We start from the raw sequence: 17,757 nt of genomic DNA on the forward strand, positions 1-17,757 counted from the left end.
CCGGCCTTCGCTCCACGTTCCAAGTGCGGTTCCCACAGACGCTGCAGATCCAAGGCGGGTTTTGTCCGGGATCCGCCTCTTGGGTTCCCCGGGGGGTAGGGGGTGCGGTAGGCAGAGAAAGGTGTGCAAGAGCGAGTCGGGGCGACCCACGCAGGCCCCCGGGCCCGCACGCCCTCCCGCCAGCGCAACCCGCGGCGCCGGCCTCCGCCGAGAAAGCCGAGCAGCAGCAGCCAGCGCCGGCGAGGGCAAGGGCTGCGGCCCCGGTGCCCCGCGGCCCCGCCCCCAGCCCAGCCCACCTCCCGCTCCCGGGCCGCCGGAGCCCCGCCCCCCTCCGCGCCCGCCGCCCGCAGGTGCAGCGGGCCGGCTGTAGGTGCGTGGGGATGATCTCACTCGCGCGCTCCGCGCCAGGAGGAGGAGGAGCGGGAGCCAGTCCAACTTCCGGGTAGCGAAGCCGCACGCCGTCGGCATCCTGCTTTTCCTTCCCCCTCCCCCCGTCGTAGTCCTCGGCTCTCCGTCCTTGCCTTTTATTCCCGACCCCACCTGCCAACATGAACAGCTCGGACGAGGAGAAGCAGTTGCAGCTCATCACCAACCTCAAGGAGCAAGGTAGGCGGGCGCGCAGCGGCCAGGTGCGGGCGGCCGCGGCCCGTGGGCGGGGACGGCTCCCGGGCGCCGGGCTTCGGGCTCGTGGACGCTGGGCAGCAGGTGTCGCGGTCGCACGGTCACCCCAGTAGCTCCGTTACCCGTGTGGCGGCATCCCTTGCGCACCGCGCGCATTGGAGAGCCCAGGCCCGAGGGTAACGTGCGGGTGCCCGGCAGTGTCGGGCCCGGCAGTGCGGGAAATGCCACCCGCTGGTTGTTTTAGCTGGCGATCTGGGTGTTGGGGGAAGGGACAAGGATTCGGCGCAGACCTGCCCTCACGGTACCACCTTTCACGTGGGATTAGCGCGTGTGGGGCAGGACATCTTGGGAAGGGTTGACACGGGCAGCTAGGCTGGCCCTGCTCCCCAGCCTCGGCCCCACCCTTGCTCTTTGGCGCTGGGAGGCCTGCAGCGCTGCGCTCCAGCCTTCCCAGCTTTTCATTCTGGTTTGTTCTAGTTCCCCTTTCTTTACCCAGCTAGGATTTTTTAGGCCCTGAAGTGTTTTATCACTTCTCATTTTTAGCAATTTATTAGTCAGTGAGTCAACACGCAGCCTGTGTGGGGCTTCCTCCACTGGGAAGCCAGGCCATGTGCATGCATTTCTACACTCCCTGGTAACTGGAGATTATCCCTTTGTAAAGAATTGTTTTGATCAATCATGTCCATCACTTATGCACTACTGAACAATGCCAAATTAATGCGAACCTCACACTTTTTAAATTTGAAATAATTATTGCCCTGGCCAGAGGTGACCTGAGACTATGGATCAAGAAGGAGAGGAACCATACAAATGTAGGAAGTAAAAACACGTGAACAGTAGTTTTCTAACTTGCTGACATGGCGGCTCTGCGCAAGGGGGACACAGGCCCCTTCTCTGTGGCTGGTCCTTGGTGTCTGGTCCCAGCTCTTTCACTTCTCTTTGCTGAGTCACCAATTCTGTGAACGGGGAAGAGTCGGTATCCCTTCCAGGGGTCTTGTGGTTAACTAAGCCTCACCTGACTAAAGGCAAGGGCTAAATCAGAGGACCATGGGTCCTGCCCAGTCCCGTGACTTGTTGCGCCTTAAAACCAGCAGCATACCATTTGCAATGGGTGTGTGGGTCCTTCCTGGAAACAAATTTGTTTTCTATTTACTTTGTGAGCTTGTTGACTGTATACTGGGTGACCTTGAGGAAGTTCTTTAGTCTCACTAAGATGGCCAAACGCATTCCTCTGTGGTATCTAGCATCTAGAAAGTGTTGGATAATGTTAATGGAATTTGCCTTCCCAGTACTATCAACTCCTGTTGCAGGTTAGCTCAAGGTCATGAAGCCACCAGCATCAGTGAATCTAGTGAGTGGACAAAATGCCTTTATCTGGAATATCTCAAGTGTGTTAATGAAGGGCTGGGATCTATTAGTATCTTTTAAATTTCTAGTAACACCCTCCCCCCCAAGCTTAAAGCCTTTTTATTCAAATTTAGTTGACATATAATATTATATTAGTTTCAGGTATACAACATGGGGATTTGACATTTGTATAGTAGTACCTCATGATGTAATCACATAGATAAGTCTAGTAACCAACCATCTGCCATTCTACAAAGTTCTTATATTATTGACTGTATTCCTTGTGCTATACATTACATTCCCATGACTTATTTATTTTATAACTGGAAGTTTGTATCTCTTGTTCCCTTTCACCTTTTACACTCATCCCTAAAGATAATTAATTCATATTCTAGACGTTGGAGATTTCATTACTGGTAATATCTGTCAATGGATACAGGATCTTTTGATGGATGGTCAGTTTTCAAATGATAATTCTACTTCTAATAAAAAAAATTCCACTTCTTTTTATTCTGTATATAATTTCAAGGGTAGGTTAACAATACAGATAACCCACAAGTTGTTTAAATTTGATTTTGGAATATATTCTCTGTCTTTATTTGTTGGATTTGAGAGCTGAGAAAAAGAAAGGATTCTTAAATTTATGGTTCTTTCTCTTATTGTATCATAAAAGAAACAAAGCCATGTCAATGGTATTTGTAGAGGGTGTATTTCCTTGATTATGACATAGCCAATGCAATAGACCAGTTAGAGTTTGACATTTGTGTTTCTTAAAAGGCACACTTTTTTTTTTTTAAAAAAAGGATATTGATTCTGGTTACACAGGTTTGGAATTTTTTTTCAGCCCACACTATAATATTTCTACATCTTAGAATCAGGGCATATGTCTGTCATTGGATCATAAACTGTGCTCCCAAATTCGAGAGTATTTAATTGCTGTTTGACCAACGGGATGAACTGGGCAGATAGGGATTTGAGGTGGAAAAACAGGTACCGAGATGTTTGGGCTCTTACCAATATTATGACCAATTTTGTAAGCTGATGGAATGTATCATTTATTTTTGAAAATAGATGATACTTTTTACTACCTGTTAATAATAATTTAATGACTCCTGCACCACTACTTAATGTGAACAAGAATTAATATCCATTTAATACTCTCTTTTAATGCTGAATAAACGTGTTCATTTATTCTTCTAACCAATACTTACCAGGTACCTACTGTACATGTCAAGCCCATGTGCTGGTCACTGGGGGTTGAGATGGTGAACCAGTCTTTGCTCTTCTCAAGTTTCTTGTCTGGTAAACAGTCACTGGTAAAATAATCATGCAAATAAATTTCTACAATTCTAAATATTTTTCTAGGCTACATTCTTAGAAATGGAATTGTTGGATTAGAGGGCATGTACACATGAAGTTTTGCTAGACATTGCAAAAGTGCCCCCCGCAATGGCTGTTCCAGTTCACATGTCCCCTAGTAGTGCCCAGGAAACGCCAATGTTGGCACCGGTCAACATTGACCAATAGCGGTCTTTATTAATTTTAACAACATGACGAGTTTCTTAATTTTGCCAAACTGATGAACAAAAGTGATACCTTTAAAAAATTTGTATTACCTGATTATTAGTGAGGTTTGAAATCTTTTTCATAGGTCTATTGACCAGTGAGGTTTCATCGTATTGTTCCTTCCTCAGTGAGTTTTAATTCTGAAATTTGAATCCATTCCCCAGAAGGGAGTTCAGAAAGAAGGTTCCTATCGATGCTGAAAGGCAGAGCTGACAGCAGCCTTCCCTAATGTGAAGCCTTCAGTGGTATGGTGAATAAGGTTGCTTTTGACAAAAGTTGTGAAATGTAATGACGGAGTCTGTCATAATAAGAACAATCTCTAATTTATACTTACCATTCCCTCAGCTCCATGTCTTATAAATCACACCCACTTCTGAATTACTTCAAAACATTGTATGTTCCCTTCCAGTGAATGGTATAATTAGCTATATTATGTCTTTCTAGAAAGTTATATTATGTCCCTTTAAAAAAAATTAGCCAGTGTGAGATTGCTTATGTTCAAGCAGATGTTGAGGTAATGAGGTAATTCTCCTTTTGTCTTTTTGGGGCTTTATTTTATTGGACTGATTGACATCTCTAATGCACTGAGAAATGGCAACTTGGGATACTATTTCCAATGCATATTTCCTAGCTACTAAAGTGGACATTTCCCTTACAAAACATCATACAATTTGCTCCCCCTCCAGAATTCTGTTGGGAAATGATAGACTTAGCTTAGCATTTGTTTAAGGTACATGCTTTTCTTTGTAATTTATTCAGCCCACATGCATTGAATATTCATAGCCAGGCACTGTGCTAGGCATCAGAGATACAGAGATGAATAAATCCTTGTCCCCGCTGGTGAGGAGTTCCTGCCTCGAGATGGTGGTAGGCATGTAGAGTCCAGAAAGACTGTCTAACTGACCTAGTCTGGGTTATGTATTTAAATCCTTTGGCCAGGGAAGGGCAAAGCACCATTTTTGGCAGCCTCCACAAAGACTAATGGATTAAAGCAGTTGTCCAAAATAGAGTGGTGCGCCACTACCAGAAGGGGGGATGCAGACTGGGCAGACACAAACAATGGCCGTCCACTAGACTGGTCAACATAATAATGTTGTGTCATTTGAAACTTGTTGAGGAAGTTTGGAGGACAGTGATTGTCACTTAACCATAAGGACATTCTAACATCATACCAAAACAACAAACAACCCAAGTTATGGGCTGTTCTTCAGCTAACACTACTTAAAATGGATTTCCTATAGTATGATAATTGGTTTTAAAGCAAGGTAATCTCCTTTCATCTTTAGTTACTATTATTTTCCTCAAGATTATTGAGATAGCACTTAAGGTTCAGATGGAAATTTAGTCAAGCTTATTCTTAGAGCTGAGTCAGTGATTCAAAGAGGCATCCAGTATTCCCTTGGCTCTAGGTTAGAAAGTACCAGAACATTATTTTAACAGAAGGGCCTGCCACAATGACCGTGTCCGTCTGGAAGAGCTGAGGCATTGCTAATGCTGGGTCCATACAAAGGGAGCAGACTTTTCCTGTAAGTGACCAGTAAGTGTTTTAGGACTTGTGGTCCATATGGCTTTTGTTGCCAACCAGCATATGTATTAAAAATGCCATTTCCTCTTAAAGTTGGTTAGCCACCGCTAAGAAGACATCATTCGGGCAACCCTCCATGAGATGGAAACTCAGCATGGGCTGAGGAACTACGTCTTCAAGTCAGAATTTCATTGTTCAGTTAACACTTCCATTACATAGATAAAATCATAAACAAATTTTTGTGGAAAAAATAAGCATATAAAGTGAAAGTCCAATGACCTATTCCATAGTCCATCTAACTCATTGTTTCCCAATATTTATTTCATTATGTTTTCCTAAGGAGTCTTTTGCAGATTTCTCCCCCAACCAGTCCTCCTCCCTGTGGCGTAAAACTTTAACGCCACAGATAAACTGTACAGCACATCTTATTAGGCACTGCGATCCTTGGAGGGCTACAAACGATTATGAAATTCAGGGTCATTTTCCTCTGTGAGGGCATTTCCACCGCGTTGATCATGCATGCTCTCACCTATTTCCATTCCTCAAAGTTGTCTACTGTTAGCCTTTTGTTGTATTTCTTTCCAGAAACTGTGTGCTTATATGCACATATTATTTATCACTTAATATATAGGATTAGAATTCATATCAGTACAGTCCTGGTTGGGTAGCTCAGATGGTTAGAGTATTGTCCTTATAACTCTAAGGTTGTGGGTTTGATTCTGGGTCAGGACATGTACAAGAAACTACCAATGAATGCATGGATGAGTAGAGCAACAAATCAGTGTTTCTCTTTCTCTCTTTCTTCCCCCTTCCATTCCCTCCCTCTCTCTCCCTTCCTCTCTCTCTCAAAATCAATCAATAAATATTTTTAAAAAAGAATTCTTACCAGTACATAAAGAGTTAAATCTTTAAAAATTAATTAGCTAGTGTTCCAGTGTATGGATTTTCCACAAAGTAGTTAACATCTTCTAGATGGACACTTCCATGTTTCTGTTTTTATTTGAGATTAGAAATGCTTTCACCTGACAAGGCGGCAGCACAGTGGATAGAGCATTGGCCTAGGACGCAGAGGATGCAGGTTCGAAACACTGAGGTCGCCAGCTTGAGTGTGGGCTCACCAGTTTGAGCATGGAGTTGCTGGCTTGAGCGTGGGATCAAAGACATGACCCCATGGTTGCTGGCTTGAGCCCAATGGTCGCTGGTTTGAAGCCCAAGGTCACTGGTTTGAGCAAGGGGTCACTGGCTCAGCTGGAGCCTCCCTGTCCCCTGTCATCAAGGCACATATGAGAAAGCAATCAATGAATAACTAAAGTGACGCAATGAAGAATCGATACTTTTTCTCTCTCCCTTCCTGTCTGTCTGTCCCTCTCTTTGTCTCTATGTCTCACTGTCTCACTAAAAAGTTAAAATAATAGTAATGCTTCTAGCAATAGATAAGAGTTGGAGACATCAGTATGAACTCATGTTTAGCTTAATATAGATACAGATGGTTATATATAAAAATATATATAGCTATGTATATATACACTGAGTTAGTATACACACATATATATCCTTGCTCTAAAAGCCTGGGTATACCAGCAGCAGTGAACCCATCTAGCTCCAGAACATGCTTCTTGTATCATTTTCTAGGTAAAAAAACAAAACTCCTGGGAGAAATGGCTGATTCTAGGACCGGGGTGCCCGGGGCTGGAAATGATACAAGATGATACCCAGAAACTGAGGAAGTGCTCACACAAGCCCACAATAATGAGGATGTGTGAAAGAGATGCAAGAACCCACCAAAATGACTCCTCGTAGCCAAAGATGGAACAATATGAGCAACAAAATATTAGATTATCACCCAAAGCATAAAATAGATATCCATGAGTCCATATTGATAAAAATATATGATTGAATAAACGGAGAAGAGACAAAGCTTCTATACAAACAATGCCAAGTAATGTATATAGAGACTCCTTCCCAAAGAGGTGGAGCATAATGCCCTGGTCCTTCAGGGTGGGCATGGTGGCTTTCTTCCAAAGAGGACAGTATGGGAAGGGGGAGAAAGAATAACTTGACAGTGGAGAATGACGGACATTTCCCCAGCTAGGTGATCAAGGTCAACTGCAGTGGTGATTTGCACCATGCTGATAGTAGGTACCGTTTTGTTTATGCGAGACTTGATCTTTATTTTGTTTCCAGCCTCGTTGAGGATAGTATGTATCTTCATAAGAGGTGATGAAAATGGCACTTGACCTCTGCGTCTTCCCTTAAAAACCCATAGCTCCAGTCTAATCATGAGGAAAACATCGACATATCCCAATTGAGGGACATTCTACAAAATACCTGACCAGTACTCCTCAAAACTGTCAAAGTCATCAAAAACAGGGAGAGTCTGAGAAACTGTCACAGACAAGAGGTGTCTAAGGAGGCATGACAACTAGACGCAATGTGCTATCTGAATGAATGAGATCCTGGAACAAAACTAGAACATTAGTTAAAAACTAAGAAAGTATGAATGAAGTATGGATTTTCATTCATAATAATAACATGTCAGTGTTGGTCAATTAATTGTAATGTATTATACTAATACAGGATGTTGATAGTAGAAACTGGGTGTATGGAAACTCTGTACTATCTTTGCAATTTTGCTGCAAATCTAAAGCTTATAAATGAAAATTTATTGAAAATAATAGTGCTACTTACATTCTTGTATACCATGTATCTGTAAGTGCAGCTGTAGGAAAAATTCTCAAAAGCCAAATTGTTGGATTTAAAACGTATGTGTATTTTAAACTTTGTTGTGCTGTAGATTTTATTATATAAATCTGTAACACAGCCAGGCTTTGCTTTAAAGTGTAGAAGGAATGTGGCTTTTGTTTTTCTCTGCTTACCACGCTGGCTAAGCATTTTAAACATTAAAGCATGAGTTCTGGGCCCTGGCCGATTTGATCAGTGGAAAGATCGTTGGACTGGCATGTAGTTGTCCCGGGTTCAATGCCCGGTCAGGGCACACATGAGAAGTGGCAATCTGTTTCTCCCCTCTCCCTCTCCCCCTTCTCCCTCTCTTCCCCTTCTGCAGCTAGTGGCTCGGTTGGTCTGAGCGTTGGCCTCAGGTGCTGAGGATAGCTCAGTTGATTCAAGCGTCAGCCCCAGATGGGGTTCCTGGGTGGATCCTGGTCAGGGCACATTCAGAAATCTGTCTCATTATCTCCTCTACTCTCACTTAAAAACAAAAACAACAAAAACCCATGAGTTCTGAAAGTTTTTGTATAATATAATAAATATATTAGGATCCTTTTAGTTAAAATCCTCTGCAGCACAAATCAGTATATGATTCTGATAAGACATTTTGGAAGTTGTTTATTTTAAATAAGATTTTGGGAGCCCTTTTAGGATTGCAGAAGAGCTGAGCAGAAAATATGGAGAATTACTATGTAGCTCCTCCCATGTCCCTCCTCATTTCCCCTATTAGTGTCCTGTATTAGTGTGACAACATTTCTTAGAATTAATGAACCAATATTGATACATCATTATTAACTATTGAAGTCCATAGTTTACATTAGGGTTTATTCTTTGTAGCAAAATTACAAAGATAGTACAGAGTTTCCATACACCCAGTTTCCACTATTATCAACATCCTATATTAGTATGGTACATTACAACTAATTGACCAACACTGACATGTTATACATCTACATTCTATGTTTTTGACCTGTCCCCACTATTACATTATTATGCCAAATAATTTTGCTGCTCCAAAAATCTCCTCTGCTCTACCTGTTCACGGCTCCCTCTTTACCTCTGAACCCCTGGCAACCCCTGATCCTTTGACTAGCTCCATGGTTTTGCCTTTTTCAGAATGTCATTGAGTGTAATTGTACAGTAGATAGCCTTTTTTAGATTGACTTCTTTCACTTAATTATTTGCATTTAATGTTCCTCCATGTCCTTTTCCAGCTTGCTAGCTCATTTATTTCTCATTACCACTGGATAATATCCCATTGTGTGGATCAGCAATTTTCAACCATTTTCATCTCATGGCATACATAATCTACTGAAATTCTGTGCACCCCCAAAAATATATTTTTTGCCAATCTGACAAAAAAATTGGTATAATTTTGACTCATTCATACCAGATGGCTATTACTGTGTTGGCTGTTGTCAGTTTTTTATCTGATGATCTCAGGGAAAAGAGGTGCCCCTGACTAAATGGTCAGGTATTGTGTGTTTTTATAAAGATTCTTGTGCACCAGTGTGTCCACTGCCCTCCTACTCCAGTTGAAAGTCGCTAGTGTGGGTGTACCCTAGTTTCTTTATCCATCCATTCACTTACTGGTGAACACAGTAGTAGCTTCAAAGTTTTGGCAGTTATGACTAAAAGTGCTGTACACATTCATGTGGTGGTAAGGTATGGGGAAGAGAAGTGTGTCACCTGTGATAAGGCCTTACTTAGTCTTTTAGGGAGCCGATGTCCCGGGGCTGTGACTTGTCACAAGTGCCTCTCAGTTTTGTTTTTCCTCCTTAGCTGAGTCAGGAATGCTAGAGGGCACCGGAGTTGGGTTATTCCCTTCCTGTAAGTCTGTGAGGCTCTGGCAAAGGAATTTCTCTGGAGGGCAGGCCTGGTAAGGAGAACAGAATACTCGGAGTGATTTGAAACTGGCTACTTCTCCCCCCTCCCTGGCCAGAAGCAGTAGGGACATTGTCTCTGATGCTCACTTGGAGGACCTGTTAGCACTCCTGGGGGTAAAACTCACATGTGGGGGAACCATCCTCAGACTGGTCCATCCCCTGAGGGTCTTTTTTAAAATTAATTGTGTTTACATAGATTCAAGTGTCCCATCGAATATATCTCCCTCTCCCCCCACCCACTGTTCCCTTGGTACCCCCTTGCCCCCTTCCCACAACGCCCTCCCCCCTTCCCTCCAGGATTTGCTGGCCTGCTCTCTTTGTCTCTGTGTTATGTATACATAATTTCACTAATCTCTTTCCCCTCTCTGATCCCATCCTCTCTTCCCCTTTCCCTCTGGTCCCTTTGACCTCGCCTCTGCCTCTTTTCGTTCCGTAGTTCACATTGTTCATTGGATTCCTCATATGAGAACTGAGCATCCAGCCGTTTGTCAATCATTTGTCAATCACAGCGTAAGCTGCCCTGTTATGATTAGCAAGCAGGTTCTACCCCTTGGCTTCTGCTCTAATGAAAGGTGCGACCCTCTGCATCTGCTCAATTGCCTCTCCAATTTTTGGAGTGGCGATTTACCCCGTGACCTCAGTTCTCTGAAAGATCTAAGAAGAGTCGTTGATATTTGGTTTGTTCGGCTTTTTGTTGTTGTGAGGATGGGAGTGTCAGTTCACAAGTTTCTTACATACTGGACCAGAAACAAGACTTATACTTGTATTTTAAAATTACTCAGTTTCTTTCCTTTCTGTTGGTTAATTTGAAATCCTGAATATAGTTTGTTGTGGGTGCTTCTTAAGCTTCATTAATTCATTGACACTGAGCTGTGTGATGAGTAAGTTTCAGGCTTGGTGTGATTTCTTTTCAGATGTGAGATCTGTCACCTTTTGTTTTTCTGATTAGTTTTTCCAGCAGTGCTTTCCCTGACTTTTCTAATGCTTTAATTAACAAGTGAGGTATAGATGATGTCTCTTTTCTTCTCTGGCATTAAGAGCGGGCCCCACTGGGATGTGTGCAGAAGGGAGTAATGCCCTAATTGCACATTAACTGTTATGACTCATGCCTCACTCCCCATTAGTAAGAGGTGTTTCAAGCCTCCACGAGCCTCAGAGATGCAGATTCAACAGGTGAGAATCTCCATTAGAGGGGCTCACGAGGCGGTCTTCTGGGTAAATGTGATGGCTATTTAAAGTTTCATTTTTATGAAGTACCCTGTTGTAACATATGACGTCAGAGACCCTTCTACAATGGAGAGGAGATTATGGGCTCTTTCACGGTTGATTCGTGTGAAGACTTAGACTCATTCTTCCTTTTTCCTTAGTTTAGCACACATTTATCAGGTGCTTCCTGCATGCCAGGCATTGCGCTAGACTGTGGCATCTGGATGCATGAAAATGCAAGCCTCACCCTCCAAGACAGTTTCTGCTCTAGTGCTGGGAGGCCCTTTGTCCACAGTAATGCTCGTAATGTGTTTGACTTGAGTGACTTGGAATCTGTAGACTGGTTCTGTCTCTACCATTTCTTACTGTGGGATTTGACGTATTTTTTGTGTGTGTGACAGACAGAGAGGGTCAGATAGGGACAGACAGACAGGAAGAGATACAAGAAGCATCAATTCTTTGTTGAAGCACCTTAGTTGTTCATTGATTGCTTTCTCATATGTGCCTTGATGGGGGGGGGGGGCTACAGCAGAGCGAGTGACCCCTTGCTCGAGCCAGCGACCTTGACCTCAAGCTGGTGAGCCTTGCTCAAACCAGATGAGCCCACGCTCAAGCTGGCGACCTCGGGATTTCGAACCTGGGTCCTCCCCATCTCAGTCTGATGCTCTGTCCACTGCGCCGCTGCCTGGTCAGGCGGATTTGACTTCTTAATGCATTTGCATCTTCATCTTTAAAATGAGGACGTTAATATTTGGCTTAATTGCTCTACATCACAGATTGAAACGAACCAGCCATTCGTTCAACATGGGCATCCACTCTGTGCTTGGTGTTCTGCTGGGTGTAAGCAATGAATCAAGTGGGAGACAAGACAAGAAAACAGACTCGTGCTCAAATCATTTGTAACGTTGTATGTATATAGATGCTTCATCCAGTAGAGACATATGAACAGTGTACCTTGGTAATATAGTTGAAATATGAGTACTGATTTTTGCTTCAGGTAAATGGGAGGGGTTTTTGTTTGTTTTTTAGAAGAAATGACAGTTAAATTGCAATGGAGATGAGGAGGTAGGGCAGATGGGGCGGGGGAGAACATGAAGGCAGAAGGAAAAACATGTTAAAGACACTTGGATATGAAAGGTCTTAGAGGGTTCAGGGAAACGTTGGGACTTGGGGGTGATGGAGTAAGTTGTGGTCTCAGGCTGGATGGTGAGTAGGGGAGTAGGAAGAGAGGGAGATTGGGTTTCTAACATATTTGGGGGCTTTTACATCAGAGAGTGAAATGACCAGGTTTCTTTGTTACTATGCTGTCTGTCTCGTACAGACTGAGCTTAGGATGGAGGCTAGATAAAGACGCTTTGCCACAATGAGGGGTCGGAATCACGGCAGAAGTGCTGGCTGTAGAGGAAGGGCAGATGGGAGAGTCATCTTAAGAGATCCGAGCAGAGTGATGATTCTTGGGAGGTGGGGGAAAGTGGGGACTCAGGGGTGGTCCTGAGGTACCACCCGGAGGACCGGTGGCTGACGACCCCAGTGAAGGGCGATCCCGCACTCGGGAGTCTGCAGTTGGTGGGCTCCCTCTCCAGGTGCTGAGTGTGAGGACAGGGATGCCCAGACTGGTACTGTCCAGTAGAACTTTCCTCTGTGATAGGGATGTTCTGTGTCCACTGTCCACCGAGGACAGAGGTGCCCAGACTGGTACTGTCCAGTAGAACTTGCCTCTGTGATAGGGATGTTCTGTGTCCACTGTCCACCGAGGACAGAGATGCCCAGACTGGTACTGTCCAGTAGAACTTGCCTCTGTGATAGGGATGTTCTGTGTCCACTGTCCACCGAGGACAGAGATGCCCAGACTGGTACTGTCCAGTAGAACTTTCCTCTGTGATAGGGATGTTCTGTGTCCACTGTCCACCGAGGACAGAGATGCCCAGACTGGTACTGTCCAGTAGAACTTTCCTCTGTGATAGGGATGTTCTGTGTCCACTGTCCACCGAGGACAGAGATGCCCAGACTGGTACTGTCCAGTAGAACTTGCCTCTGTGATAGGGATGTTCTGTGTCCACTGTCCACCGTAGCACGTGTAGCTGTTGAGCATTTGAAACGTGGCTGATGCTGCTGAAGGACTGAATTTTGAATTTCATTCAATTTTAAATAATTTAAATGTAAGTAGCCCCATGCGGCTAGCTGCTACCGTAGTTGACCCTGTTGGTCTAGGAAGTATTGGTTGGAAATACTGATCTGGAGCTAATGCTAGAGACAGGGTGATGAACCTCCCTGGGACTGAGAGTTCCCAAGGACCCTGGACTCTTCAGGGCTAAAACGGGGAAGGCCCCAGGCGAACTGATTGTTTTCCCTCTAGACAGAGATGTTATCGGGAGTTTTCAATGGCTGCTTCCTGGGCTAATTATACCCTGATTTGCAGCTTGGAAGGAAAACTCCCTTTCTTGGAATTTAGGGAGTTAGAAAATAGAAAACCAGCGTGATTCTTGAAACTCATGCTCTGTCTGATACTATCACTTTCTCCATATCTTCCTTTTTCTTCCATTCTGTACTCTTAGGTGGTGACAACTCCTTCACTGCACATTAGTCACCTGAGGTGCTTACTTCTAGAAAAATATGGATGCCCAAGGTCTATCCTAGACCAGTTAAACCAGAATCTTGGGTAGGGCTGGGTGGAGAGGGGCTAGACATCTGGATGATTTAAAAGCTTCCCTGGTGGTTCTGACGTGCAGCCAGGATTGAAAGGTACAGCTCTTGGACATGCGTCCTCTTCTTTGTCGAAGTACCAGTGATCTTTAGCCCTCTTTCTCCTCTCTCTCTCTCTCTCTCTTTTTTTTTTTTTCCCGACAGAGACAGAGAGTCAGAGAGAGAGGGACAGACAGGAAAGGAGAGAGACAAGAAGCATCAGTTCTTCGTTGCAGCTCCTTAGTTGTTCATTGATTCCTTTCCCATATGTCCCTTGACTGGGGGGGCGGGGCTACAGCAGAATGAGGGACCCCTTGCTCAAGCCAGTGACCTTTGGGCTCAAGCCAGCGACCATGGGGTCATGTCTATGATCCCACGCTCAAGCCAGCCACCCCAGGCTCAAGCTGGTGAGCCTGTGCTCAAACTGGAGACCTTGCGCTTCAAGCCAGCGACCTTCGGGCTCAAGCCAGCAACCATGGGGTCATTGAGTCTGTGATCCCACAGTCATGCCAGCAACCCCTCTCAAGCCACAACCTCGGGGTTTCAAACGAGGGTCCTCTGTGTCCCAGTCATGCTCTCTCCATGGCACCACTGCCTGGTCAGGCCCCTTTCTCCTCTTATTTGCTGGAGGATAGTAGTACCTAGGGTTTCAGTGATTTTCTGCTGTGCCTTCTTTCAGACCATATGTGACAAAAGTAAGCCCCAGTCTGAGGCCATTAGAAAGCAGCCACATCTCTTGCATGCACACAAGAGCTGATGTGCTTTACTGTGCCAGTTAAGAATACCCATGGCTAATGTGTACTAAACATTCCACATGCCTTAGTACTCTTATATCTTACATGTTAACTCACTCACACTTAGTTACAACAGTGTGAGACATGTATATTATTACTCCTTGTTTCCAAATGAGGAATATGAGATGCCTCAGAATAAACAATTTGCCCAAGGTCCCCTGGTTATCGTGGGCTCGGGCTGAGATTAGGCTGCACCTTTTAATTATTGTGCTTTAAGACTCTATGAAGAGAACTAGACCCAGGAAACTGAGAGATGACGTCTTCCCAAGCTGTGGATATTTTTCTTGCGGCAGGGAATTGGTGAAATTCATCTTTGCTTTTGTATTGGTGAGTCTAAGATTTGGAGGATCTCTCATCAAATTGCACCTGAGCTGTGCAACCAACTTAAAATGTTCAAACTGTGAGCTAGTTTTGGAACAATCGGAAGGTTTTCTCTGTGACCTGTTACTGTTGCCAAAAAAGAAGTAGCTGAATATAGTAGGTCACTTCAGGTTTTTTTTCTGCCAGTTTTGCTGAGAATGGATACATAGGTATTCATTATGGTGTGTGTGTGTGCAAATATTATTTAGAGCAGTGAGCTTGGTTTTCTAACTTCAAAGAAATAAAAATATTAATAATTTTTTCTTTTTTTATACTCTGTCCCCTAAGTGATCCCTTCCTCTACCAACTAGTTGAATTCTTCCCACGCTTTTTATTTCAGTTCCCTGTACCTGGCTTTATTATTATTTTTTAACTCTCATGTCATCACAGTGAAGACTATTTTCTGTGATTTCCATTAAGATATGATAGGTGAAGAATTCTTAATGAGCCCTTTTCACAAAGACCCAGTAATTGAGAGTCTAGAATGATTCTTCTAGATTCTATTGGCAATATAATTGAAGAATAGTATTGGTATTTTTAAAAAGCCTTCAAAGCCATTATCTGATGCTTTAAATACAAAAAAAAATTTTCTTAATGTCAATATGAGATCATGGTTTTATAAACTTTCATTGTTCATTTTGTATGTCTGTAAATAGGTCAATAAGAATAGAGTGGTAAATCAGTTGTGATTTTCAACATCATCTGTACATACTTTTAAATGTCGGGTAAACTAATGCAAGGCCTCCCAATCAAGTATGTATTTATTTTTCAAAGCAGTATTAGATAGAGCAGGGGTAATCAACCTTTTTATACCTACCACCCACTTTTGTATCTCTGTTAGTAGTAAAATTTTCTAACCGCCCACCAGTTCCACAGTAATGGTGATTTATAACAGTGGTCCCCAACCTTTTTTGGGCCATGGACCGGTTTAATGTCAGAAAATATTTTCACGGACCGGCCTTTAGGGTGGGACGGATAAATGTATCACGTGACCGAGACAAGTGTCAAGAGTGAGTCTTAGACAGATGTAACAAAGGGAATCTGGTCATTTTTATTTATTTTATTTATTTATTTCTTTTACAGAGACAGAGTCAGAGAGAGGGACAGACAGGGACAGACAGACAGGAACGAAGAGAGATGAGAAGCATCAATCATCAGTTTTTCGTTGTGTGTTGCGACACCTTAGTTGTTCATTGATTGCTTTCTCATATGTGCCTTGACCGTTGGCCTTCAGCAGACCAAGTAACCCCTTGCTGGAGCCAGCGACCTTGGGCTCAAGCTGGTGAGCCTTGCTCAAACCAGATGAGCCTGAACTCAAGCTGGCGACCTCGAGGTCTCGAACCTGGGTCCTTCCTCATCCCAGTCCGACGCTCTATCCACTGCGCCACCGCCTGGTCAGGCCATTTTTAAAAAATAAAACATCGTTCAGACTTAAATATAAATAAAACAAAAATAATGTAAGTTATTTATTCTTTCTCTGTGGAAAAATGGACCGGTACCAGTCCGCGGCCCAGGGTTTGGGGACCACTGATTTATAAAGTAGAGAAGTAACTTTACTTTATAAAATTTATAAAGCAGAGTTACAGCAAGTTAAAGCATATAATAATGATTACTTACCAAGTACTTTATGTTGGATTTTTGCTAAGTTTGGCAGAATAAATCTTTATAAAACAACTTACTATAGTTAAATCTATCTTTTTATTTGTACTTTGGTTGCTCCGCTGCCGACCACCATGAAAGCTGGAATGCCCACTAGTGGGTGGTAGGGACCAGGTTGACTACCACTGAGATAGAGTAATAATAATATTTGGGATTATGAGCATAGGCTACCCAATGGCATAAATGCATATTTTTGACATTTCTTAGTTCTTATTTCTTTCTTGTAGAAAAGGAGGGGGACTTGCTATGGATTTTTTTTCAGAGCCAAGAGCAATTTAGTTTGTACTCATTGGCTAGCATCGTGGGAAGGCTGAGGAGCTGGTGGGAGAGAGCTGCATTCTGTGGTTAATTGGATCTTCTCTGTTAAAATGTAATTCTTTTTAAAAGGGTAGTCTCTTTATGTGTACACATTCAGCTGAGTTTTTTTTTGTTGTTGTTTTGTTTTTTTGTTTTGTTTTACAGAGACAGAGAGTCAGAGAGAGGGACAGATAGGGACAGCCAGACAGGAACAGAGAGAGATGAGAAGCATCAATCATCAGGTTTTCATTGTGGCACTTTAGTTGTTCATTGATTGCTTTCTCATATGTGCCTTGACATGGGGGCTACAGCAGACCGAGTAGCCCCTTGCTCAAGCCAGCGACTTTGGGCTCAAGCTGATGAGCTTTTTGCTCAAACCAGGTAAGCCCGCACGCTCAAGTTGGCGACCTCGGGGTCTCGAACCTGGGTCCTCTGCATCCCAGTCTGACACTATATCCACTGCGCCACTGCCTGTTCAGGCTCAGCTGAGTTTTATGGGCTGATTTCTTTCTGGGTGTGGCTTCAATGAAACTGTCCATAAATTCTGATTGAGGTGGTCTTGGAGTGCTAATAAAATTTCTGTGCATTAGTGGTATAATCTTACCAATATTTGTTCATTTCAATCGGATTTTAAGATGTTGGTCCTACCATCACAGTAGCTATTCTAAATCCTTTGGTTCATGACTGGAGGAAATGAAACACGTACTTTGCCATGTGGACTGTCCATCTGTGGGGCGCTGTCTGCTTCAGTGGTGAGAATCATGCACTTCTAGAATTTATGACCAGGTATCTGGGTGTTCTTGAAGCCTCCGGTTTCAGATTATTTCTACCTTTAAGGTTATTCACAGAAATGGGAAATTCTGTTTGTCATTTGTTCTTCAGAGAAAACTTTTTGTACATAAACCCAATTAAATTTTTCGAAAGTAAAAAGTATCAAATTTCAATTGGCCGGCTTCCTGGTGTCTGGTAGCGGTCAAGGCCGTGGGCCAGGAGCGGGCAGCAGCTCTGTGAGGCCCGCCCTCAGACACTGTGCCCATCAGCAGTGCCAGATCATTCTCCATCTTCCCATCGTGCTTGCCAAATGTAA

The 17,757-nt window shown here is 43.6% G+C and overlaps 1 protein-coding gene across 2 annotated transcripts in view; it reads left to right on the forward strand.

The window, feature by feature from the left end:
- The first annotated feature begins 343 nt into the window (after positions 1-343).
- The window catches only part of SHTN1 (shootin 1), a 102,587-nt gene continuing 85,173 nt past the window's right edge, over positions 344-17,757 (forward strand). Inside the window, exon 1 of one of the 2 annotated variants that reach the window (XM_066355182.1) lies at positions 344-606. In XM_066355182.1, the coding sequence (XP_066211279.1) occupies positions 549-606 (58 nt within the window). In that variant the 5' untranslated portion in view covers positions 344-548. The remainder of the gene's footprint in view (positions 607-17,757) is intronic. The other variant, XM_066355180.1, reaches the window with a different exon arrangement.

Source organism: Saccopteryx leptura, chromosome 13 (assembly GCF_036850995.1).
Source record: "Saccopteryx leptura isolate mSacLep1 chromosome 13, mSacLep1_pri_phased_curated, whole genome shotgun sequence".
Taxonomy (NCBI): Eukaryota; Metazoa; Chordata; class Mammalia; order Chiroptera; family Emballonuridae; genus Saccopteryx; species Saccopteryx leptura.